Source organism: Melospiza georgiana, chromosome 25 (assembly GCF_028018845.1).
Source record: "Melospiza georgiana isolate bMelGeo1 chromosome 25, bMelGeo1.pri, whole genome shotgun sequence".
NCBI classification, from domain to species: Eukaryota; Metazoa; Chordata; class Aves; order Passeriformes; family Passerellidae; genus Melospiza; species Melospiza georgiana.
Genome location: NC_080454.1, coordinates 3,897,276 through 3,923,760, shown reverse-complemented (window position 1 = coordinate 3,923,760; position 26,485 = coordinate 3,897,276). Strand labels below are relative to the sequence as shown.

Here is a 26,485-nt window from a genome sequence, read left to right as displayed (position 1 = left end):
ACTTGGAGTTCTGGAGAGGCTTCCTCAGCTCCCTCTCAGGGACTGATCTTCAGGGCCTGAGCACAAAGCCCCAGAGGCTCATTAAAGTCCTGGTGCTCTGTCTGTGCTGTTGAGCTGGGCTGGGCTCCTGGCACAGAGGCAGCTCCTGGTAATCAAGAAGAGCTTCAAAAGCACATTTCTCTTGATGAGCAGCTCTTCTGCCAGCCCAGTAGGGCTGGGGCACTGCCTGCCGCCACCCCAGGCACAGCACAGAGGCACAGAGAGCTTCAATCAGTCAGGGCTGGGAAGGTGCTGAGAAGTGCCTGGGGCAGAATCACTGCCAGCCCTTGGCACAGGAACCTCTGGCTGCAGCACAATGCAGCTGCAGCTCCTGGAATGATCTCCTCAAGCTGGAACATCCCAATGCCTACAGACCCTGTGAGTACATTCTCTGATTGTCTCTTGTGCAGAGCAGCCAGGGGTGCCCAGGGCTGTCATGCAGAGCAGGGTCCTGCAGCCCAGGGCGTTGTGCTGGGGCAGGGACTCTGCTGCCTGCCAGGGACAGCTCTCAGCCAGTCCTGGCAGCTGCTCCCAGCACTGGGGTACAAGATCTGGGTGGGAGGAGACAGCTGGTAAGGCTTGGAAGTGTTCTCCTTGTGTGGGGACGATGCTGCACTGTTCAGGACTGCTCACAGCATGGCATTTAACTGCAGAACATTTCCAAGCAGATAAACCAGGGAGCACAGCAGGGCAGTGGCTGCAGGGAAGGGGAAGTCCTGCTTTTTTAATCTATGGTTTTGGGTTACCTGAATGAGAAATTGACCATAAATATTCATTTCAGTTGAACTTGAGGCAAATAAAAAAAATATCTCTGATCTAAACAAATCAGGCAGTGACAGAAATCAAGAGAGGGCCCCTTAGAGGCAGCATCAGTGTCACTTTTCCAGCCTCCTCAGTGTTGCTCTGACATTGCCATCAGATCCTGGAGAGCCAGAGCTGCCCTTGGGCAGTGCCAGACCACTGAGGGGTCTGCAGGGCAGAGCTGATACTCCAGGGCTGGGCTGGGCTCTTGCAGCACTGGCAGGGCCCAACCCTGGGCACAGGGAAGCAGCTGCTGGAAGGGACAGCTCCAGGCAGCAGAGCCCTGGGCAGGCAATGGGGTGAAAGTGCCCCCAAGCTGTGCTGGGATATTTAAAGTTCTCTCCAAACCCAAGGATACAATAATCACTTTTTTTTACAGATGCCCATGCCACTACGTAGGAAATGTACAACAGCAGCTCCATCAGCCATTTCCTCCTGCTGGCTTTGGCAGACACGCGGGAGCTGCAGCTCCTGCACTTCTGCCTCTTGCTGGGCATCTCCCTGGCTGCCCTCCTGGGCAACGGCCTCATCATCAGCGCCGTAGCCTGTGGCCACCACCTGCACACGCCCATGTTCTTCTTCCTGCTCAACCTGGCCCTCAGCGACCTGGGCTCGATCTGCACCACTGTCCCCAAAGCCATGCACAATTCCTTCTGGGACACCAGGGCCATCTCCTACTCAGGATGTGCAGCTCAGCTCTTTTTCTTTATGTTCTTCATCTCAGCAGAATTTTGCTTCCTGACCATCATGTGCTATGACCGCTACGTGTCCATCTGCAAACCCCTGCACTACGGGACCCTCCTGGGCAGCAGAGCTTGTGCCCACATGGCAGTAGCTGCCTGGGCCAGTGGCTTCCTCTATGCTCTGCTTCACACAGCCAATACATTTTCCCTGCCCTTGTGCCGAGGCAATGCCCTTGGACAGTTCTTCTGTGAAATCCCACAGATCCTCAAGCTATCCTGCTCCATATCCTATGTCAGGGAAGTTGGGCTCATTGCCCTTAGTGTGTGTTTAGCATTAGGCTGTTTTGTGTTCATTGTTTTCTCATATGTGCAGATTTTCAGGGTTGTGCTGAGGATCCCCTCTGAGCAGGGACGGCACAAAGCCTTTTCCACCTGCCTCCCTCACCTGGCTGTGGTCTCTCTGTTCCTCAGCACTGGCACATTTGCTCACCTGAAGCCCTCTTCCATCTCCTCCCCAACCATAGATTTGTCAGTGTCAGTTCTTTACTCAGTGGTGACTCCAACCCTGAACCCCCTCATCTACAGCCTGAGGAACCAGGAGCTCAAAGCTGCAGTGTGGAGACTATTTGCGGGGTGCAGTGATTCAGGGACATCAAGACATAAGTAATATAATCCAGTGAAGCCAAATTTACTATCTTTAAAAGAGTTGTATTTATAATAAATCTCTACTGTCCACGCGTCTCTATCTAATACATGATTGGTTAATCCGAGCTGTTCACATGTCTAAAATAGAATGTTGATTAGATCATCTAATTTTTCATGCGTCTTGCTGCGGTCATCTGCCTTACCCATTGCTTTTTCTTTTTCCTCACTTTCCCAAGTTTGCTGACAAAATTGCTGAGTCCTAATGACTCTTCTTCTTGTACCTTTTTCAAGGATATACCGACCATGTTTCTGAATACATCCATTATCAATTATTTGTGAACACGTCTATTTTCCATTATTACAAGCAGGTTGGATTATTCATCAGCTGAATGTGGCCAGTCTTGCAAAAACTCAACCTGCAAAAAGTCCTCAACAACTGATGACTGGATAATTTCAGGAACATTAAACTGCTGCCAGTTTCTGCAAATCACTTGTAATTAAAGTCATCTACTTGTGGGTTTGATTGTGTTAGTTTTTTTCCTTTGTTTATTTTTTTAATATTGCCCACAAATAAATGTCATTGCTTGTGCCATTACCCATTTTGTTTCTCTGCACCTTCCCTGTGGCCACAGACTGTGTCAATGAGAGGCTGTGCTCTCAGTGGCTTTAAATGAACTAAAGGATGTCTCTGCAAAGTTTTCACCAAAGATGCCCTTTTGTTGTCTTCTCTGGAGCTGCAGCAGCAATGCCTGTGTGCAGACCTGGGGGCAGATCAGTGCTGGCACAACAGCTGTGCCCAGTAGCAGCAGCACTTGGTGTTGCCAGTGCTGCTGCTGTGGCCCTGCCCCACTGCCCTGGTGGCCCTGGTGTTGCTGCAGGGCCTGAGTGCTCTCGGGGCCGGGCACAGCCCTGGGGGTGGCAGTGCCGGGGCTGCAGCAGGGACAGGCCATGGGCACTTCTGGGGCAGCGCTGACGCCTCGGGCTAGGCCCTGGGGGCTCCAAACTCCTTGCCAAGGCTCTCCCAAGAAAACGCGCAGGCCAATGCTCAGCACAGAAAAGCCCCGTGAGCAGCCCCCAGCTGGCCGTGCGCAGGCTGGAGGCAAACAGCATGGCTGGGGCTCTGCAAGGGCCCTGGGGCAGATGGGAAGGAGCAGCAGAGCAGGGACTGATCCATCCCCAGTGCGCTGCACAGCCCAGGGCAGCGTCCCAGAGCGTCCTCATGGAGCTGCCAACAACATCTCCCCTCTGCAGCCCTGGCCTCTCCCCCAGCTCACACAGGTGCCCCATCCTTGCAGGCACAGACACAGCAGCACTGGCTCAGGAGCCCCTGTTTGCATTGCACACAGCAGGGGGAGCACCCCCATGCTGTTGGTGTGGGGACATGAACCTGAGGGAGCACAAATGCCATCAGCCCTGGGGCCAGCAAGGGCTGGGAGACACCAGGGAAACCACTCAGCTTTGTCCTGGCATCTGCAGTCAGCCAGAAAGTTTGTTCCCATCAGCTGGGAGTTTCCTGTCCCACTGCAGACGCTGTTGCTCAGAGCCAGCGCTGCCTGGCAGCCACCCCAGAGGTTCCCGAACCATTTCCTTGGCTTCACCTCTGCTTTCTTTACTCTTCCCCAGCACAAATTTCTTCCTATTGCCAACCCCTGTTCCCTCCCCTGCAAACAGCCCATCCCTGCTTGCCCTTTCCTCTCTGGCCCCACTCCCCATTGCAGTTCCTGACTTGGCACCATGGGAACATCCCTTGGGCAGCAGGATCATCGTACAAGTGCTGCAGGAATGGTCTGTAGGCTCCTGCAGTGCCTGGTGCTGCTCCCTTGCCAGAGGCACCCCAGGCCAGGGGGGCACATCTGGGCTGCTGTGTCTGGCTCTGGGGCTCCCTGTTCTGGGCACTGAGGAGGGGCTGCAGAGGCTCTGCAGGACTGACAGGATGGGATTTGGGGCTTGCAGAAGAAGCTGAGGGACCTGGGCTGCTGGAGCTTCAGAAGAGGAGGCCCAGGGCACATCCTGCAACTGCTCCAAGGGTGGTTCCAGAGAATCCCAGAATCAGCAAGGTTGGAAAAGGCCATGGAGATCATCAAGTCCAACCTGTGCCCTGACACTGCCTTGCCTCCCCTCAGCCTCCTCTTCTGTATGATAGACAAATGAAGCTACCTCAGCTTCTACAGTACTGTAGGTAGGTACTTCTAGGAGTACCTACCTACTCCTCACAACACTTGTGTTTCAGACCTGTCCCCAGCCTTGTTGCCCTTCCCTGGACATGCTCCAGCCCCTCCATGTCCTTCCTATATTGGGGGCTCAGAAGTGGACACAGCACTCAAGGTGCTGCCCAACCAGTTCCCAGCACAGGGGAAGAATCCCTGCCCTGCTCCTGCTGGCCACACCATTCCTGATCCAGCCCAGGACCATTGGCCTTCTTGGCCACCTGGGCACACTGCTGGCTCATGTCCAGACTGCTGTCCCATCAGTCCCGGCAGGTCCCTTTCTGCCTGGCTGCTGTCCAGCCACTCTGTGACCAGCCTTTAGAGCTGCAGGGGTTGTTGTCGCCGAAGTGCAGGAGCTGGCACTTGGCCTTGTTAAACCTGGCCTTGTTGGATTTGGGCCCTGGATCCAGCCTGTCCAAGGCCCTGTGCAGAGCCCTCTTACCATCTAGCAGATCAACACTCCCAGCCAACTTGGGGTCACCATGGTTCCATGAGGCCCCAGAGTGTCCCAATGGTCTCCATGATTCCATGAGGCCTTCCAGTTACACAATGGCCCTTTGGTTCCATGGGACCCCTTGGTGTCACAATGTCCCTTGGATCCTCGGGCCCCACATTGTCACACAGGTGCCTCAGTCCCCCAAGGCCCTGCAGTGTCAAAAGGGATCCTTGGTTCCATGAGGTCTGGCAGTACAGCAATGCTCTCCTTGGTTCCACAGTGACACAGTGGCCTCTTGGTCCCAAGGGCCACCACAGTGTCAGACATGTTTCCTTCATTCCAGGAGTCCCTGAGGAGCAGCATTGGCCCCTTGGTTCCAATGGGCCCTGCAGGGTCAAAATGGCCCCATTGTGACACAAGGTCCTGCTCTGTCACAATGCTCTGCACAAGGCCCTGCAGTGTCACAGTGGCCTCAGTGGTTGCAGCAGGACCCAGACTGTCACCATGGACTCCCTGCTTCCAGTCAGCCCCACAGTGTCACAGTGGCCCTGTGGCTCCGTGCTGCCATGTCGTACACAGTGTCACCATAGTTCTCTTAGTGCCACCAGGCCCCGCAGTGTCACAATGGCTCCTTGCTTCCCCAGGGTCATGCAGTGCCACAATCATCAGAGAATCCACCAGGCTGGAAAAGACCTTGGAAAGCATCAAGTCCAACCTGGGACCAAACACCACCTTGGCACTGAGATCATGGCACTCAGTGACACATCCAGTCTTTCCTTAAACACTTCCACGATGGTGACTCACCCATCTCCCTGGGCAGCCCTTTCCAATGCCCAATCACCCTTTGTGTGAAGAATATTTCCTTATGTCCAGCCTAAACCTCTCTTGGTGCAGCTGACGGCTGTGTCCTCTTGTCCTGTCAGTGGTCCCTGGGAAAGGAGCCTGACCCCCACCTGGCTGCACTCTCCTGTCAGGAAGTTGTAGAGAGTGATGAGGTCTCCTCTGAGCCTCCTCTTCTCCAGGATAAACAATCCCAGCTCTCTCAGCCACTCATCACAGGACTTGTACTCCAGACCCCTCCCCAGCCTTGTTGCCCTTCTCTAGACACACTCCAGCCCCTCCATGTCCTTCCTGAATTGGGAGCCCAGAACTGCACACAGCACTCAAGGTACTGCCCAACCAGTGCCGAGCACAGGGGAAGAGTCACTGCCCTGCTCCTGCAGGCCACAGCATTCCTGATCCATAGGAGTGCCAGAGGCTGCAGGGAAATGGTGGGGAAGGGGAACAAATTGATCTTGTTTGTCAGCCAGTTGGGCAGGCTTAATTTTCTTATAATTTCAGACTGAATTTGAAGGTACTGGGGATAAATATAATTTGGACATTGCTGATATCCATCTGTAAACAGGAAAAGAAACCAGGACAAAGCAGTTCGGTCTGTGTTGAGTTTGTGAGGGTCCCAAGGACGAGGTGAGAGACGAGAATCTGACTCCATGTTCTCAGAAGGCTGATATTATATTATGTTGTGTTGTGTTGTGTTACGTTACGTTACGTTACGTTACGTTACGTTACGTTACGTTACTTTACATGATATTATATTATACCAAAACTATACTAAAACTATACTAAAGGATAAGAAAGGATACAGACAGAAGGCTTAACAAGAATGTTAATGAAAAACTCGAGACTGACTCCTCAGAGTCTGACACATCTGATGGTGATTGGTCATTAAGTAAAAACAATTCACAGTAAACCAATCAAACATGCGCCTGTTGGTAAACAATCTCCAGACCATATTCCAAAGCAGCAAACACTGAAAAGCAACCAGATAATTATTGTTTTCATTCTTTTCTGATGCATCTCAGATTCCCAGGGGAAAAAATCCTGAAAAAGTAATGTTTCAGTAAATATGACAGTGGAATGTGTGCATTGTTTTCAAAAAAGTATATTCACTTTGAAAATAATTCTGAAATCTTTCTAAGTAACCACAGAAGAATTGAACATTTAAGATATTCCCAGGGCTTTTTCTTGTTTGGGTATTTTCAACAAATGTTTATGAGCTTTTGTCACTGAATTCCTGAAGTGAACAGCTCAACAAAGAAGAGGCCTCTGGAGTAATAAAATTCATCAGAAACCTCCAAGTGGCTGAGGATCCACCCCCATCAGAGCAGCAATGAACAGAAATGGGCACAGCTTTGTGGCTGCCCCAGCTTTGGCATGGGCCCTGGGCCTGGAGCAGGAGCAGCTCTTGACGGCTCCAAGGCCGGGGCTCTTGTGCTGCCCTGGGCAGATGGGATGGCAGCAGGGGCTGCAGAGCTCTCAGCACCTCAGCCCGAGGGGAGCAGGGCAGCCAGGGTGCCTCCTTTGACCTTGGCCAAGCACCATCCCCCATGGCTGGGGCTGAGTCCTGTGGCAGCTGCAGCTGCTGCTGTGCCCTTGACAGGGGCTGAGGCCGTGGGGCAGTGCCCAGAGCAGCCTGGCCTGAGCAGAGCTGTGGGGCCAGAGATGGCTGGGCTGGGGAGAGGCCCTTGGTGCTGCCCAGAGCTCAGGGCAGCTGGCAGAGCTGGCAGGGAGCTGGGCTGAGCTCTGAGAGCCTGGCCCCAGAAACCCTTAGTGTCCATCTCAGCCTGGCTGAGCGTGCAGGGGCAGGACTCAGGCCAGGCCTTGTGGGGCAGGGCCAGCGCCTGTGCAAGACATTGCAAACATGCAAGTGGCCCAGAGAGGAGGCTGCTCTGTGCCCTTGGTGGCATGGACAGAGCAGGGAGGGGCCCAGGACATTTGTCAGTGCCAGCCTCTGTGCCCATCCCTTGGCAACCCTGGCAGCTGAGCCCAGCTTTGGCCTGGGCTGAGTTTGGCTGTGGCCCAGCTCCATCCTCCTGCGGGGCTCAGGGCCTGTTCCCGACTATGGCCAGCCCTGGCTGCCTCTCTGCTGGCCCAGAGGCTGGCAGAGCCTGGGGCAGGGCTGTCTGTGAAGCCCCACAGGTGGCACGGGCTCTGCAGGAGTTGGCAGAGGCTGCCCAGCAGGGAGGCCATGGGGCACAGAGCCCCAAGGCTGCTGTGGGCACCACGGCACAGGGGCCGTTCCCAGCCGCAATGCTCCTGGCCTGGGCTGGGCCTGCACAGGGGCTGGGCCACCATGGCTGTGCCAGCACAGGGCCACAAAGGGGCCATGCAGCCACTGCCGGGGCTGACAGCAAGGCCAGGCACACACAGGGAATTGCTGAGCATGGCCTGCGCTGGCCAGGCCTGACTGTGCCAAAGGCAGAGCTCAGCTACCCTTGGGGGCTGCAGGAACATTGCAGAGCCCAAAGAGCCTCCATGGTTTTTCTGGAGACCAAGGCTGCAGGAGGGAAATGCAGGACTGCTGTGGGATGGGGAGGGCATTGAATTCCAGCACACACCTCAGGTCTCTGATGATCCCAGCACCATGCCGGGCCCTGTTTCAGACTGGAGCAGAGCAGATGTTGATGGGACAGGAGCCCTGCAGGGCTCTCAGGGACCTGCAGCTCTCAAGGTGCTCTGCTCTCCCTCAGGTGCACTCAGAGAGATCCAATCCCAGCTGGGCACCTCATGGCACAAGTGGCACTGCCTGTTCATGGGCACATAACTGATGTCAGCCTGGATAGGGGCACAGCTTTTATTACCTGTTAGTTTCATAATATACAAGAAAATCTTTATTATGTGTATCATTTGAGTACTTTTCAGAAATGGCAATATTTTCCCACCAGGAACGGGGATTTCCTCAAAGTGTACTGATGGGAGGAGAAGAAGTACTGATCTTCCCATCTACTTTTGCCACCAATATTCAGTCTATTATTTTCTCCCCCTTTTTCATCAGCTGTTTCCAGCTCTCCTGTTTGAATGGCCATATCTAAGGACATTTCTTCACTTGACTAGCTGGATCTATGTCCTTTCCATTGCTCCCAGATTTCCTCCTCCAGATGCTCTCTGGTCATTTAAGTTCCTCTCAAGTTACTGCTTTCATGCTTTGAACTCCAGGAAGCTGCCCAACCTTTCTGATGTTAAAATAAATACCACATTAGTCAACATCTTAATTGTGTTTCTATCTATCACAGAATTGCATTTTCTTATAACTTTGTCTAGAACTGTTCCGGTTCAGATATCCCTTGTAGATGGGGGACATGTCAGATTCGGCAGGGACATCCCAGAGATCTGAGGGAAGAGCTGTGATGGCTATTCAAGTGTTCAAATGTTCTTCTTGTGTTTGTGGGCAAGAAACCTTTCTGTGCCTCTGAGTGCCACCAGTCTCTGATACTTAAGGACACAAACCTGATGAGTTGTGGTTCCCACTGCAGGGGCTGCACTTGGACCTTGGCTCTGCACAGGAGAGCTCTTCATCCCCTTTCTCTCTTTTCCTCCCTCTGGGCATGGAGGGAGTTCCTGACTTCAGCCTGTGACTCATGTGTGCAAAGAGCAAATCTGGGAAGAATTGGGAAAGAGAGGGTTTAGGGGGACCTTGGGATCTGTGCTGGGCACAGAAGGTGTTTTCCATTGCTCTGAGACTGTCTTCTGTGGAAAGTGGATTTAATATGCAGCAGAGGAATGACTTTTGCATTTGATGGAGCTGTGCCTTCCCTTGGCTTTGCTGGCTGACAAGAAATGAACATCCCTCTGTGCCTCGGGCAGCTCCTTCTCCAAGGAAAGTAGGTGGGAGTTGGAGCCAAGGAGCTGAAAGCTGCAGATGCATCCTGGGCTGGAGGGAGCTCAGATTTGCACAAGGCTGCTCTGAGTGCCAGGGCTTGGATGGGGGAAATGATGCGGGTGAGGAGAGGGACAGAGTGTGATTGATTGTCAGCCATGAAGGGTCTTGATTTTCATATCTATTCCAACTGCATGAGGAGGTACTTGGATTCAATGTCAATTGGGGACTGTGCATATTGATTTATGAACAGGAAAAAATCTAAATCAGGGCCTAAAAAATGTTTTCTGGCTGTCTTTTTCAATATAATGCATTCACTTTGAACACACTACTGAAATCTGTCAAATTAACCTCAAAATGTTTGAACACTTAAATCAAAATATTCCCAGAGGCTTGTCTTGTTAAGGTGCACTGAATGTTAATGAGCCCTGGGACACTGAATTCCTGCATTGAAGAGCTGAAGGCTGAACAAGCCTCTGGAGCAGGAAAATTCAGCAGCAGCCTCCAAGGTGCTGAGGATGTCAGCAGCCCCCACTGAGGCCATCCCTGCCCAGAGACCGTGGGGGAATGGGCAGACAAGAAGAGCATCCCTGGGGCTGGGGTAGTGCAACTCAAAGGCCCCAGCAGCTCCAGCTGGGAAATGGAATGTGGAATGTGGCTGGGAAAGCCCTGCCTGGGCTGTGCCAAGCAGGACACACAAGCCCTGACTCCCATGCCCCCAAACAATTCTCTCAAGAAGACATTTTAAAGGAATTACAATTATTTGTGTCCTCTGAGTTGGATGTACTGGAAAAATACGGACAACCAATATTTTGTCCTGTTTAAGGCAAATTTGTTAAAGAATCTCCAAAGGGGGCCCCTCCAGAAAGCAAAACCCACACGGCCCCTCCCCCCAACCAGTTCGGGAAAAAATTCCTTGGAGAGAGGTGGAAAGAACCTGTTTATTTCAGGCACAGCACCCCCCAGCACACAAAATGAACAATACCAGCTGACACCGCTCTGAGAAAGATGACAAAATCAGAAAGTCTCTTTTGGGGGTGGTTTCTCTGTTCTCAGTACCTCCGACGCTGGGCAGCTGCTGCAGCCAAACCTTCGGTGTTCCCGGGTGTCAGTCCAGAGCAGGTTCAGATGGTCACAGGTACAGGAGAGGAGAAACAGTCCGGGAAGGAATTTGGACTGTTTAGCTAGAACTAGCTAATAAGCAGAAGCAAAAGCGAGAGCAGAAGAGCAGAAGCAAGAGCAGAAAAGCAAGCAAGCAAAGCAGCAAGCTTTGTTCTGGAGAAATACGGACAAGAGTTTCTCAAGAGCTCAAAACAACATAACAGCCTTTACTGGGAACTTTAGAAAATCAGAGAATCTTTGGCAAATGGTTTAAAATGACAGTCAACAAAACACCCTTCTCAAAGCATTAACTTGGCCCATTCAACTTCACAAACTCTAAACCCATTCTATTTTAAGTTAATCACAATTTGCAAGGAGACAGAATTAGAAGAGGTAGACAGAGAAAAAGACAAATAACAGACAGAGTAGCACCCACACCTGGATTCCAGTGTTGTTCAGATGGAAATTCCAGGAGGAGGCAGGGTCAAGATGTGTGCTTGCCTTGTGGTCAGTCTTCAATACCCCTTGGTCTTCCTGGACCCTTTCCCCAGGTGGGACTTGGGCTCATCTGGTCACTCAGGAGCTGGGCTGGGGCTGCAGAGGTGGCTGTGGAGCATTGCCTGTGCTGTGCCAGGGACTGGCAGCCAATGCTGGGCTGGGATAGAGGCTCTGGGGGGACTGAGGATCCAGGGCAGGGCTATTTCCCAAAGGAAGGAGAGCATGGAGCCTTCCCCAGTGTTTTGTGGATAGAAGAGACGTGACCCTTGTGATATCACTGCCAGCCAGACTTGTCCTGGATATATTCCTATGGGAACAATCCCTGGATATAAGGAATTTTGGAGGTGAAATACCAGTTCTGGCCATGGGTGCCTGGAGAAGGACAGTTCTTTCCCATAGGAAGGAAAACATGCAGTTCCACTGTTTCATTACCAGATAAAAAGTGACCCTCAACATGCCAAGGTCAGTTGGACCAGTCAGGCCAGTCCATGGGAGGCCAAACCAGTCAGACATGCTCTGTATCCCCTTGGTTTTAAGAGGCCCCATAATGTCACAATGGTGCCTTGATTCCATGGGGTCCAGCAGTGTCATAATGGACCCTTGGTTCAGTGGAGTCGCACAATGTCAAAGTGATCCCCAGGTTTTAAAAGGCTCCAAGTGTCACAACGGTCCCAACGATTCCATGAGGCCTTGCAGTGTCACAAGGATCTCCATGCTTCCCCAAGCCCCACAATGTCACCTGACTCCTCTGTTCCATGAGCACTGCAATGTCACAATGGAACTTTGGACCCTGGGGGTTTGCAGGGCCACAAAGGACTCCTTTGACTCCACAGTGTTAAAATGGACCACTGATGACAGGAGGTCCCACACTCAAACCTTTACGTGCTGGGGAGATGCCAAAGGATCCATGGGGAGCATTTCCTGCCCTCAGGGGAATTTCTCACAGGGTCCTTGCACTGACTCTCTGTGTCTGTGTGCACACAGGAGTGCCTGTGCTGGGGAAATGTGGCAGAAGTGCTGCTCTCCGAGGGGCTTGGAGTGCCTTGGATAGCTGAGTCAGTCAGGCCTGTAAGTGAAGATAAATCACAAAGTCTAAGTTAAAAGTTTCTAAGAGTTGTTCTTTTGTGGAGTTGTTACTTTTAATATACGCTATTAAGTAAGTTAAATACTGTTAGGTGCTATTCTTCTGTCAAATTAGTAAGTCATGGGTTATAGGTTAACCAAATACTGTTAAGTGCTGTTCTTGTAAGGTATCTGTTAAGGTTAAGGTATACATTCAGTCCTGCAAAGTTTGAGCTCTGTTAAGCTTTTAGGCCGTATTCCTTTTATCCTTGCCCTCACTGCCCTTGCGTCACACACACACACAGGGACAGTTCTTGGTTCATTTCTGGTTTGATTGCCTGGGTTTGGTTTGGTTTAGCTGTTGCTTTGTTTCCTTGGTGTGCCTGAAGTGTTCAATCAGGAGCAGAGTGACTCTTGCCAAGGAACTTTGTGCTGCTGTCCCTTAATATTAAATCTGGTTTTTGCTGATCCCTTGCCGGGGATCTTTTCAGCGCTCTCAAGGCCTTGTTCGTAACAGGGTGAAGGAGCTCTGGCCCAGGCTCTGGCCCTGGGGGACATGGGGACACTGCCAGGGGCTCCCTGTCCCCCTGTGCCACCCCCAGGGCCCCGGCCCCCCGTCCCCGTGTCAGGCTCTGGGGTTGATCTCGTGGAACATCCTCTGGGGGAGGCTGCGGGGCCGTGGGCGAGGGGACCCAGGGGGACAGGGGACCCTGCTGTGTACGAGCAGGGTTGGACTGCTCTGGGGGGAACTGTGAGGGGGGCCAGGGCATAGTGACCTCTCCAGTGACCTCACACAGCCTCTGTGATGTCACATGGCCCCTGAGATATCACACAGCCATCTCTGTGATGTCACACAGTCCCCTGTGATGTCACACAGACCCCTGTGGTATTACACAGCTGCTCTGTGATGTCACAGAAGACTCTGATGTCAAAGTGTCACACTGCAATTTCACAGCTTGTTCTGTGATGTCACAGGCTGCTCTATGATGTTACACAGCCACCTGGTGATGTCACAATGTGCTAGTTTGACCAGGAACAAGTGGGAGAGTTATTCCTAGCTTGATAGGCCCATGATGCCTCAGGCCATCAGGGCATGGATGCCACCTATAAGTCGGCACTCTGGAGCTGCTTCCCTTTTGGAACTTCCTCTCTGACTCCACTCCCTCATGTCAAAGAGCCACTCTCTATGATGGAAAGATCTGCTCTATCGGCTCACACTATGATTTCACAGATGGCTGTGTGATGTCACAGTCCCCGCAGTGATGTCACAAAACCCTCTATGTGATGTCATATTGACACTTTGTAATGTCACCACACACATTTTGACCTCACATCCCGCTCTATGATGTCACACAGTCATGCCATGATGTCACAGCCTGCTCTGTGATGTCACAGAATTCCCTCTATTATCCGATAGCTACTCAGTGACCTAACACAACAAACTCTGTGACGTCATAGCCCAATCTGTGACCTCACACAGCCCACTCTGTGCAGTCACACAGCCCCTTGCTGACATCCCAGCTGCTCTGTGCCTCTATGACACAGCCAGAGAGGTGCTGCTGTGACACAGCCCCCTCTCGGACATGCCACAGCCCCTGCCAGTGCTGAGCCCCTGTGAGCTCTGTCTGTGCCCTGCTGGTGTTCCTGAGGGGCCCTGGCAGTGCCCCAGCCCTGCTGGGCTGTGCACAGGAGCTGCTCCTGGCCAGAGCTGTCTCTCTGCAGTGCTGCCCTTGCCAGGAGCTGCCTCTGGGCCAGGAGCCCAGCCCAGCTCAGCAGTACAGACACAGCACCAGGACTTTATTGACCCTCTGCATCTTTGGTGCTCTTTATGTCTGCCATGGCCAAAATGCTGCCCAAGTTGGCTCTGGCAGGGCTGTCTTGCAGCTGCTGCCCATCCCTGTGCCCTGTGCAGCCCAGGCTGTCCCACGGTGTCCCTGCCCTGCGCCTCTGTCCCTGCAGGCTGTCGGCATCCCCCGGCTGCCCCACCTGGGTGGGCCCTTCCTTTGCTGACAGCTCTGCCTCCTGCCTGCCTCTGCCTGCCCACACAAAGCCTGGGGCTGATACCAAAAGGGTTCATTCCATTTTTACCCTGCCTGTGAACTTTCAGCACAGGAACGAGGCATGTAGGGGCTGCTTTCCCAGAAAAGATGGTTGAAAGAGAAGAAGAAGACTTCTGGCTCAAAGGTGCAAGGATAGAGAAAACAAGGAGTGAATCTGGGAACTTGGGATGGGTTTTATGGAAATGGGTATATTTTAATATACATGTAGTGACTGTATATAAGTGATACACTGGTAGAATCACATTTCCATGGAAGGAGTTATCACCCACTGGACCTCAGGCCTGAATAAATGCTGCTCTCTTGAACACCAAATTAGTGTTAAGGAGTCGTGTTCTGATATTGTGGACATTTGGTGAGAGCAGAGGCTCACAGAACCAAGGATCCAGTTGTGACACGGAACCTCATGGAACAAAGGGTCCATTGTGATGCAATGGAACCCCGTGGAACCAAAAGTCCATTGTATCACAGCAAGGCCTCATGGAACTCGGGAGATCATTGCTGATAGTATGGAAGTTCATGGAGCCATGTCATTGTGAGAGTTTGGGGCTGCATGGAACCGGTGGTCCATTGTGACACTGCAAAACTTTCTGGAATCAGAGTGGTCATGTTATGCAATAGAACCTCATGGAACAAAGGATGCATGATGACACTGCAGTGCTCAGAGCATAGTTTACAGTGTGAAAGCTCCTGGAACCAAGGGTCCATTGTGGCTCTGTAGGGTTTCACAGAACCAAGGAGACCATTTTGACACTGCAGGTCCTCATGGAACCCCCTGACACTGACACAGCAGGGCCACATGGAGCCAAGGGGCCATTGAGACACTGAGAAACCTCATGGAACCAAAGTCTATTGTGATGCAGTGGAACCTCATGGAACCAGTGGGACTATGGTGACACTGTGGTGCTCCATGGAACCAAGAGGCCATTCTGATTCTGCTTTGCCTCATGGAACCAAAGGGTCACTGTGACACTGCAGAGCCTCATTGAACTTAGGCAGCCTTGTGACACTGTGGCCCCCCTTGGAACCAAGGGTCCTTTGAGAAATTGCAGGGCCTCATGGAAACACGGAGACCATTATGAGCCTTTGGAACCCATTGTAGGCAAGGGACCATTGTAGCACGGCAGGGCCTCATGGAATCAAGGGAACCACAGTGACACTGTGGGTCTCCATGGAACAAAGGGGCCATCCTGACACCATGGAACCAAGAAGACCATTGGTGTGCTACGGGGCATCATGGAACCATTGTGAGGATGCCATTGTGACACATGGGGCCACGTGGAACCAAGGGACCATTGGGGCACTGCAGGGCCTCATGGAACCAAGGGCACAATAGTGACACTGTGAGGCTCCAAGGGACTAAGGGGGCATTCTTAAAGTGCAGAACCAAGGAGGCTGTTGTGACACTCTGGGGCATCATGGAGTTGAGGGTCCATTGTGACACAGAACTGCCTTGTGAAACCATGGAGGTCATTTTCACACTTTGAGGTCTTGTGAAGCCAAAGGGCCTTTGTGGCACTTTGCATCCCCATGGAACCAGGGAATCCATTGTGACACTATGAGGCCATGTTGGGCCAAAGGGCAATTGTGGCGCAGTGTGGCACCATGGAACCAAGGAAACAATTGTGACACATCAGGGCCCCATGGAACCAAGGATTCATGAAACAATGTGGGACTCATGGAACAAAAGGTTCATTGTAACATTGCAGGGCCTCATGGAATACTGGAGACCATTGTGACACTTGAAGGCCTTATTGAACTAAGGGGCTGTGCAGGACTTTTTGGAACAAAGGAGACCATTTTGACACTGCAGAGCCTCATTGAACCAAGGTTCCATTGTGATACTGTGGTAGCAAGGAGACCACTGTGGCACAGTGAGGCCTCATGGAAGCAAGGGGGGAGCAATTTTGATGTTACGAGACCCAATGGAAGCAAGGCGAAAGTATGTGACATAGCTGGGCCTCCTGCAGCCAAGGGGCCATTGGGATCCTGAGGACTCCAAAAGAACCAAGGGGCCATTGTGACACTATGGAGCCCCATGGAAACAAGGGGCCAGTGTGACACTGCAGAGCCTCAGGGATCTAAGGGAACAGGTAACAGCTCTCATTGGCTTGGTGTGACTGGCTCAACTGGCCTCAGCGTGTTGACGGTCACTGTCCTCATGTGCCCCTGAAACACTGGGGCTCTGGGCTTTCCCTTCTGTGGAAAAGAACCATCTCTCCTGCCCAGGCACCCATAGCCAAAATTGGTACTTCTCCAAAATTCCCTATATGCAAGGGTGTCCTAGGTTGACTATATGATGCTTTTAACCCCAATTGTCTTGTTCTGTTTATGCTGAATAATAAGTTTTGCACCTTTAAGACTTGTTCCAGGGAGTGAAGGGGGGAGAGAAGAAGCGTGCAGTTTGTCATCAGATACTGCGCTCACTCCTCCACATTCCTGCTCCTGAACTTTGTTGTCTGTGGATGGACAGACAGCGGGACAGAGCTCTCCTTTGCTTTTATTTAGTTTTAGCTAGCTGAGGCAAAGAAGTTCCCTGGACTGTGGTTTTTTTTCCTCTTCCTTTGGACCTGTTTAAACCTGCTCTGGAATGAACACCCAGAAAAGCCCTGGCAGCTCCCACCTGTGGCCCACTGGACTGGGCCTGGGCCACAGCATCTTAACCACCAGAGGGACTGATAAGAGACTGAGTGAGCTGAACTGCAACCTGGAGAGAGGAATTTCTCAGTTTTACATTCTTTTTGCAGCAGCAAGGGTTTTATTGTTTAATTTTGTTTAGGTTTTACTGTTTAATAAACAGTTTTTTTCCATTTTTCTCCAAGGAGGTATTTTCTCCTGGACCAGCTGGGAGGAGGGGCCGATTGAATCTGCTTTCCTAGAGGAGCCCCTTTGGGGTTCTCTCCCAAATTTTCCCTGAACCAGGACAAATACGTCTATTGGCGCCCAATGTGGGGCCCGAGAAAGTGGAAAAAAAGCTTTATTGATTGCACGTTGGTTGTGCTTGCTCTGTAGTGATTTAATGCAGTCAGTACCCATGTTGCTTGAATTCGTAATGTCTCTTGGGGTGGAGGCCTTCATGTGGTTCTGGTCTCTAGACCTTTTTGAGGTTTCAATACCTTTCTGGTCACTAGGATTATTGTCCCTAGCACATAATTTCTCCACTAGAGGGGCATGGATTGGAATAGGTGTGTGCTGGCTTTGGTGATAATGATTTATAGGGCATTGACAAAGATACTGGAGTCTGTTTACGATATGTATGGTCTATTATTTCTTCGTCCTACCCTGCATCTCAGTTCCAGTAGTATATTTTGGGAATTTATTAGCAATTGCACCCAATTTGTTAGAGGAGGAGCAGGGAATGAGACTTTCCAGCCTTTCCCTTCCTTCTTCTCCTTTGAATCCGTTAGTCACTTTGAGAATGTTCAGTTCCCCTTGAATGTTAAAGAGACCATCTTTCTGATATTTGATTAGATAAGCTTCCTCTATATGGTCTGCAGCTTCTCTAGAATGAGGGCTGAGATGTCCAGAGGAGCTGGTGAGACCCCTGACCCAGAAGCAGATGCAGGCATGGAAAATCCTAAAAATCCTGAGTGGTGTGGAGAATGGGAAAATATAGGCCAAATCCTGAAGGAATTTTCTAAATCTGTAGACTGGGATTTTCCATGTGAACAAGTTCAGAACCCAGCTGAGGTGGGGAAATACCTTGAAAAGAAATGCCATGATGACTCTAAAGAGAAAAGGCTCATTGCAATGAGCTGGGCCCTGGAGTATGCTTATCACACTATGCTAGATACTGTCGGGCAGCAGACAGAGGCAGGGGGGCAGGGAGATAAATCAGCTATCCCAGTCACTCAAGCGGCAGCCAACACCCCAGGCTTGAAGCCAGCAGCCAAACCAGATAGTGAGCCTAAGCCACTGGCAGTTGCTGCAGGAAAGAAGCACACGAGCAAAACAAATCAGCCAGTGACTGAAAATGATGATTCGGGAGAAGGACCCTCAACACCAACTACTGACGCAAAAGCCAAAGTTAACACAACTGACACGGCATCACAACTGACAAAAGCCATTATTGAGTCCTTTTCCCTGAAGGACCTTTGTGACCTAAGGAAGGATTACACCAATAAATCCATGATTAGATGGTTAGTTCATCTCTGGGATGCTGCAGGCGAGGCTATAATTCTGTATGGCACTGAAGCAAGGCATTTGGGATCTCTGTCACATGATCCTGTCATTGACCAAGGAATGATGAGGGAGGCTAACCCTCACAGCCTCTGGGCACGGGTCCTAGAAAGTGTAGCACAAAGATACCTGTGTGCAGATGATCTCTATATGCAGCAAACACAGTGAAAGACCATAGAGCAAGGGATCCAACGCCTGAGAGAAATGGCAGTGGCAGAGATTATCTTCTCAGATGACGTAACAACTACGGGCCCAGACTTGGTACCATGCACATCTGTGATATGGCGAAAACTCGTATGACTTGAGCCACACGAATATGCTTCTGCCTTAGCCATAATGAAGCGGGATGAGAGGGATGAGACTGTGCTTGACATGGCAAGGAAGCTCCAAGCATATGCAGATGCTGTACATGGCCCAACACATGCCAGAATCGCAGCGGTAGAAACATGTCTGCAGAAATTAGAGGATAAGATAGAGGAGAACCACAAGAAGCTCAGAGAGGAGATTAAAGAAGACCTTCTCCAAATCTCAGCAGTACAGATCAGAGGTTCTGGTATCCAAGGCAGATGTTTCCCAGATGGAGAGAGAAGGTACGCCCCACGAACTGAGCTGTGGTTCTACCTGCAAGATTGCGGAGAAAAAATGAGGAGGTGGGATGGAAAACCTACTGCTGCTCTGGCATCATGGGTGTGTGAATTGAAGGAAGACAGGGCTGAGAGAGGGAGTTCCACCAAAAGGAAAGCAGCTCCAGTTGCCCATAACCAAACTGCCAGGTATGATGATGATGATGACATGTCCGACCCCCTCGAAGGAACATCCAAAACATATGCCCAGGGAAAGAAGGATAACCAGGCTTAGAGGGGCCCTGCCTCAAGCCAGGTAGAGGTTAGGGAAAATCGTGTTTTCTGGTCTGTGTGGATTCGTTGGCCTGGCACATCGGAACCACAAGAGTATAAAGCTTTGATTGATACTGGTGCAAAATATACATTAATCTCATTGAGGTATGTGGGGGACAGAGTCTGTTTCTATTGCTAGTGGGACAGGGGGATCCCAGGATTTCACTTTGCTGGAAGCTGACGTGAGCCTGACTGGAAATGAGTGGAAAAAACATTCTATTGTGACTGGCCCAGAGGCCCCATGTATTTTGGGCATAGACTACCTTCAAAGTGGCTATTTCAAAGACCCAAAGGACTCAGGTGGGCATTTGAGATAGCAGCTGTAGTGACAGAGGGCATCCAGCATTTGAACACCTTGCCTGGGCTGTCTGAGAATTCACCTGCATCCTTCATGCCTGACGGGAGAAGAGCAACAAGTACCAATACCCACTTCCACAGTGCATCGATGACAGTAGAGAACCACTCGAGATGCTGTGATCCCCATCCATAGGATGATCTGAGAGCTTGAGAGCCAAGGGGTGGTCAGCAAGACCCACTAACCCTTCAACAGCCCCATTTGGTCTGTGTGAAAATCTGAAGGAGAATGGAGATAGACTGTAGAGTATCGTACATTGAATGAAGTGACTCCACTACTGAGCGCCACCATGCCAGACATATTAGAGGTCCAGTACGAGCTTGAGTCCGAGGCAGCAAAGTGGTATGCCACTATAGACACTGCCAATGTGTTTTTGTCCTTTCCTGTGGCAGCAGAATGCAGGCCTGTCCTGGTTTAGGACAAATTTGGTAAAGAATCTCAAAAGTAGGGCCCCTCCAGAAAGCAAACCCACACTGCCCCTCCCTGCAACCGGTTTGGGAAGGGTTCCTCGGAGGGAAGTGGAAAGAACCTGTTTATTTAACAGGCATAGCACCCCCCAGCACACAAAATGAACAACAGCAGATGACACCACTCTGAAAAAGATTACAAATTCAGAAAGTCTCTCTTGGGGGTTGTTGCTCTGTTATCAGTCCCTCCGGCACTGGGGCAGCTGCTGCAGGCCACAAGGCGCGAACTCCTGCGGTTTCCCAGGTCCCAGTCTGGAGCAGGTTTGACTAGTTCCAAAAAAGGGAAAGGAAAAACAGTCTAGGGAAAAATTCGGACTGTTTGGCTAAACTAACTAATGAGTAGAAGCAAAACCAAAGAGCAAAGCAGGAGCAAAGCAGAGCATGAGCAAGAGCAAAGCAAAAAGCCAGGCAAAAAGCAAAAGCAGCACTATGTACTGCCCTGTCTCTGTCTCCCACCAGCTGTGGGGGAGCAGGCTGATAGCAAAACAAAACTATCACTCTTCAGAGCCAGTCGTAAAGGCACAGAACATAATATTCAGCATAAACAAAACACAGAAATGGGGATACAAGTATCATAACGTCACCCTAGGACATTCCACCCCTTATCCCAATATCGTCAACATTCTACCACACATCATGCCTTTTATTCACTTAAAACTTCCATCTGTTCCCCCCAAAAATGACAAGCAATACCCATCATGCCCTCATCACATCCCCACATCAGACCACTGAATCCAGGCCCCATACTATAGAGCTGCAGGATTCCCCACTTTCACTTTACTCACTCAAAACACCATCTTTCACTTGCTCAGACTTTCGACACTTGCACATTTCCTTCTATCTCATGTCTGTATGGTTTAATGTACAGACAATGGCAGTAACATCCAACGAACAGTGATATTGTATATCATTCTTACCCCACAATCAGATCTCCCTGAGGTACACATCGTGTTGTTCCATCTCTTTGCATTATCCACCACGTGCAACCTGGTCCCTGGGCAAAGACAACCCCACAAATGGGTTTGTCTGTACTCAAGGCAGAATTGATCCACACAGTCTTCCCTAACAAGCCTCTGATATGTACCACTGGGACTTTATCTCCATCTATTACATTCAAGGACTCAGACTCGGCAGGACCTGCTCAGTTGGTGGAACCTCGGGTGTTAACTAACCAGGTGGCCTTTGCTAAATGCTGCTCCCAAATTTTGAAAGATCCCCCACCCGAAGATTTCCACAGGGTTTTTAGTAGTCCATTGTACCTCTCTACTTTTCCTGCAGCTGGTGCATGGTAGGGGATATGGTACACCCACTCAATGCCATGTTCCCTAGCCCACGTGCTGATAAGGCTGTTCTTGAAATGAGTCCCATTGTCTGATTCAATCCTCTCAGGGGTACCATGCCTCCAACGGACCTCCAAAGGATCTCCAAAGGCCCAGGATGGTGTTTTGGGCCGTAGCATGAGACACAGGGTAGGTTTCCAGCCATCCAGTGGGGGCTTCCACCATGGTCAGCACGTAGCGCTTGCCCTGGAGTGTCTGGGGCAGTGTGATGTACTCAATCTGCCAGGCCTCCCCATACTTTTACTTGGACCACTGTCCACCATATCAGAGGGGCTTCACTCGCTTGGCCTGCTTGATGGCAGCACACGTCTCACAGTCATGGATAACCTGAGAAATACTGTCCATGGTTAAATCCACCCCTCAGTCTTGTGCCCACTTATAGGTGGCATCTCTGCCCTGATGGCCTGAGGCAATCATGGGCCCACTGAGCTAGGAATACCTCTCCCTTATGTTCCCAATCTAGGTCTATCTTGGACACCCCTATCTTTGCAGCCTGGTCTACCTGCTCATTGTTTTGGTGCTCCTCATTAGCTCTACTCTTCGGGACATGGGCATCTACATGGTGGACTTTCACAGAAAGCCTCCCTACCCTAATAGCAATGTCTTTCCACTTGTCGACAGCCCAGATTGGTTTTTCTCTATGCTGCCAGTTAGCCTTTTTCCACCTCTCCAGTCATCCCCACAGAGCACTGGCTACCATCCATGAATCAGTATAAAGGTAGAGCTTTGGCCACTTCTCTCTTTCAGCAATGTCCAGGGCCAGTTGAATGGCTTTGAGTGCAGCAAGTTGACTTGATCGACCTTCCCCTTTGGTAACTTGTGCAACCTGTTGTGTGGGGCTCCATACGGCTGCTTTCCATTTCCAGTTCATCCCTACGATGCGCCAGGAACCGTCAGTGAAAAGAGTGTAGCGTGTTTCCTCTGGTGGCAGTTGGTTATAGGGAGGAGCCTCTTCAGCCCGTGTCACTGGTTCTTGTTCCTCTTCATCTGTGACACCAAAATTCTCACCTTCGGGCCAATTTGTAATTACCTTCAAAATCCCAGGGCAATTCAGTTTACCTATATGGGCGTGCTGAGTGATAAGAGTTATGCAATTGCTCCATGTAGCACTAGTGGCATGGTGGGTGGAAGGAGCCTTGCCTTTAAACATCCACCCCAGCACCGGTAGTCGGGGTGCCAGGAGGAGTTGTGCTTCCATGCCTATTACCTCCGAGGCAGCCTGGACTCCTTCATAGGCAGCCAAGATTTCCTTCTCTGTTGGAGTGTAGTTGGCATCGGACCCTCTGTAGCTTGGACTCCAAAATCCCAGTGGTCGGCCTCGAGTCTCCTCAGTCACCTTCTGCCAAAGGCTCCAGGACAAACCATTGTTCCCGTATGCAGAGTAGAGCATCTAGTCCCGTCCTGACCTGGTCAAGGACTACTGCATGAGCAATCATCTGCTTGATCTGGGCAAAAGATTGTTGCTGCTCAGGGCCCTACTGGAAGTTATTCTTTTTGCAGGTGACCTGGTGAAGAGGGCTCACGATCTGACTGTTCTCAGGAATATGCATCCTCCAAAAACCTATTGCACCTAGGAAAGCTTGTGTCTCTTATTGGTGGGTGGAGACATTGCTGTGATCATGTTGATGACATCTATAGGAATCTGGTGCTGTCCATCTTGCCCATTCACTCCCAGGAACTAAATCTCACGAGCTGGTCCCTTTATTTTGCTCTTTTTAATGACAAAACCAGCTCCCAGGAAGATTTGAATGATTTTCTTTCCTTTCTCAAACACCTCTGCAGCTGTGTTCCCCCCCACCATGACGTCATCAATATATTGCAGATGTTCTAGAGCCTCACCCTTTTCCAGTGCAGTCTGGATCAGTCCATGGCAGATGGTGGGGCTGTGCTTCCACCCCTGGGGCAGTCGGTTCCAGGTGTACTGCACGCCCCTCCAGGTGAAAGCAAACTGAGGCCTGCATTCTGCAGCCAGAGGAATGGAGAAAAATGCATTGGCAATGTCAACAGTGGTCTACCACTCTGCTGCCTTGGACTCAAGCTCGTACTGGAGCTCTAATATGTCTGGCATGGTGGCGCTCAGTAGTGGAGTCACTTCATTCAATGTACGATACTCTACAGTCTATCTCCATTCTCCTTCAGATTTTCACACAGGCCAGATGAGGCTGTTGAAGGGTGAGGGGAGATGGTTTTGTCATTAAAAAGAGCAAAATAAAGGGGCCAGCTCATGGGATTCAGTTCCTAGGAGTGAAGTGGCAAGATGGATGGCATCAGATTCCTACAGATGTGAACTCTGCAACCTTTTTAAAAAATGGGCAACTTTTCTGCTCATAACAGTATAACATCACAGAGAGTGTTTTGTGACATCACTGAGAGAGTTGTGCTATCACACAGATTCTGTGACATCATAGAGTAGGGTGTGTGGCCACAGAGGAGATCCTGCCATTAGGAGAGTGGCTCTGTGACATCAGAGACTGGGTTGTGACATCACTGGCTGGCTGTGTAACATCATAGAGCAGGTTGTGACATCACATTGTGGATTTCTGATATCATAGAGTCTTTTGTGACATCACAGTGCAACTGCATGTCATTCCAGGCTGACATCCCAGAGTTGGCTCTGTGACATCACAAGGGTGCTGTGTGACATTGCAAAAAAGCTGTGTGGCATTCCTGGGGCCTCTGTGAAATCACAGGATGCTGTGTGAAATCACAGGGGCTGTGTGAGGTGACTGAGGAGGTCACTCTGCTCCGGCCCTCCCCACAGTTTCCCCAGAGCAGTTCAACCCTGCTCGTGCACAGCGGGGTCCCCTGTCCTCCTGGGTCCCCCCACCTCCGGCCCCGCAGCCTCCCCCAGAGGATGTTCTACGAGATCAACCCCAGAGCCTGACACGGGGATGGGAGCCGGGGTCCTGGGGGTGGCACAGGGGGACAGGGACCCCCCGGCAGCGTCCCCATGTCCCCCAGGGCCAGAGCCTGGGCCAGAGCTCCTTCACCCTGTTACAAACGAGGCCTTGAGAGCGCAGAAAAGATCCCCGGCAAGGGATCAGCAAAAACCGGATTTAATATTAAGGGACAGCAGTACAAAGTTCCTTGGCCAGAGTCATTCTGCCCCTGGCTGGACACTTGAGGCACACCAAGGAAACAAAGCAACAACAAAACCAAACCAAATCCAGGCAATCAAATCAGAAATGAACTGAGAACTGTCCCTGTGTCTGTGTGAGACACAAGGACAGTGAGAGCAAGGATAAAAGGAATACAGCCTAATAGGTTAACAGAGCTCAACCTTAGCAGGACTTAACCTTAACAGATACCTTCAATTTCACAATTTAGCCAAAAACAACAGCTAACAGTATTTAAGCTAACTTATAACCTATGACTTTGCAATTCAACAGAGAATTAACATTTAACAGTATTTAACTCAGCTTAAAACTTATATTAAATATATCAAATTAACAAAAGAACAACTCTTAGAAGTGTCTAACTTCATTTGGACTATGTGACTTAACCGTACCAACAGGCAATGTTTCATCCTGGCCACACTTGGCATCAACAGCTTTCTTTGGCAGTGTGAGAACAGGGATGTTGTGCCACGGAGGGAACAAAAACAGTTCCCAGGGCTGCTCCTAGAGAAACCAGGAGCTGGTTGGGCAGCAGCAGTGTCTGGAGCAGACAGTGTTTGTGATGAGCTGCAGAGGAGCTGAGCCCAGGGGCTGCTGGCCAAGGCCAAGGCCCAAGGAGCATTTCTCAGCTGGCAGGGCTGCCTGAGAAGGGCAGGGGGGAATGCAGCAGCACAGGGCCATGGAACCAAGGGACAATTATGGCACTGTGGGGCCCTGTGACACCAAGGGACCAATGTGACACTGTGGGGCCCTGTTACACCAAGGGACCATTGTGACACTGTGGGGCCTCATGGAGTCATGGAGAGCACTGTGACATTGCTGGGCCTCATGGAACCAAGGGGACCGTACTGACACTGTGTGGCTCCATGGAATGCAGGGATCATTGTGACACCGAGATGTGCCATCAAGCCAAGGGACCATTGTGACACAGTGGGCCCTCATGGAACCTTGGAGACCACTGTGACACTTTGGGGTGTCATGGGACCAAGGGTGCATTGTGACAGTGCAAGACCCCATGGAGCCAAAGGTCTATTGTGACATTGCAGGGCCTCATGGAACCATGGAGACACCATTAGGACACTTTACATCTTCATGGACCCAAGGGGCCTTTGTGACACTTTGGGGCCTCATGGAACCAAGGAGATCTTTAACGTGAAAGGGACTAATGGAATCATGAAGACCCTTGTGAGACTTCGGGGCCTCGGGAAACCAAGACGATGTTCTGGGGCCCCACAGAAGCAGTGAGACCATGGTGAAACAATGAGGTCCAATGGCACCAAGTAGAGGATTCTGACACTGTGTGGCACCATGGAACCAATGATCCATTGTGACACCATGGGGCCTCATGGAACCCAGGGCACCACAGTGACACTCGGAGGCTCCGTGAGACCAAGGGCCCATTGAGACATTGTGGGGCCTGTGGAACGACAGAGACCATTGTGACACTGCAGGGCCCGATGGAACCAGGAGAACACAGGACAGGTCTGGCAGCGTTGGCATCCCAGGGGCTGCCTGAATGGTCCAGCTGACCTTGGCATGTGGAGGTCTCTTCTGATCTTCTTCTGAAACACTGGGTCTCTGTGTTTTCCTTCCTATAGAAAAGAACTGTCCTTCTCAGCAATGTGCTCATGGCTGGAATTCAGAGTTCCACCTCCCCCATTCCCGATTGTGACAGACTGGAGGAGATTCTTGGCTCAAAACATTTCATGTGTGGGGGAGGAAGGGGCAGGTCCAGCCTTGCCCTGCCCTGGAACCCCAGCCCTGCCCTGGATCCCCAATCCCCCCAGAGCCTCTATCCCAGCCCAGCAGTGGCTGCCAGTCCCTGGCACAGCACAGGCAATGCTCCACAGACACCTCTGCAGCCCCAGCCCAGCTCCTGAGTGACCAGATGAGCCCAAGTCTCACCTGGGGGAAGGGCCCAGGAAGACCCAGGGGTATTGAAGGCT

The 26,485-nt window shown here is 51.1% G+C and overlaps 1 protein-coding gene across 1 annotated transcript in view; it reads left to right on the top strand.

The window, feature by feature from the left end:
* Positions 1 to 1,242: 1,242 nt before the first annotated feature.
* Positions 1,243 to 26,485, top strand: part of LOC131093325 (olfactory receptor 14I1-like) — a 46,916-nt gene continuing 21,673 nt past the window's right edge. Inside the window, exon 1 of the mRNA XM_058040485.1 lies at positions 1,243 to 2,161. Coding sequence (XP_057896468.1) covers positions 1,243 to 2,161 — 919 coding nt within the window. The remainder of the gene's footprint in view (positions 2,162 to 26,485) is intronic.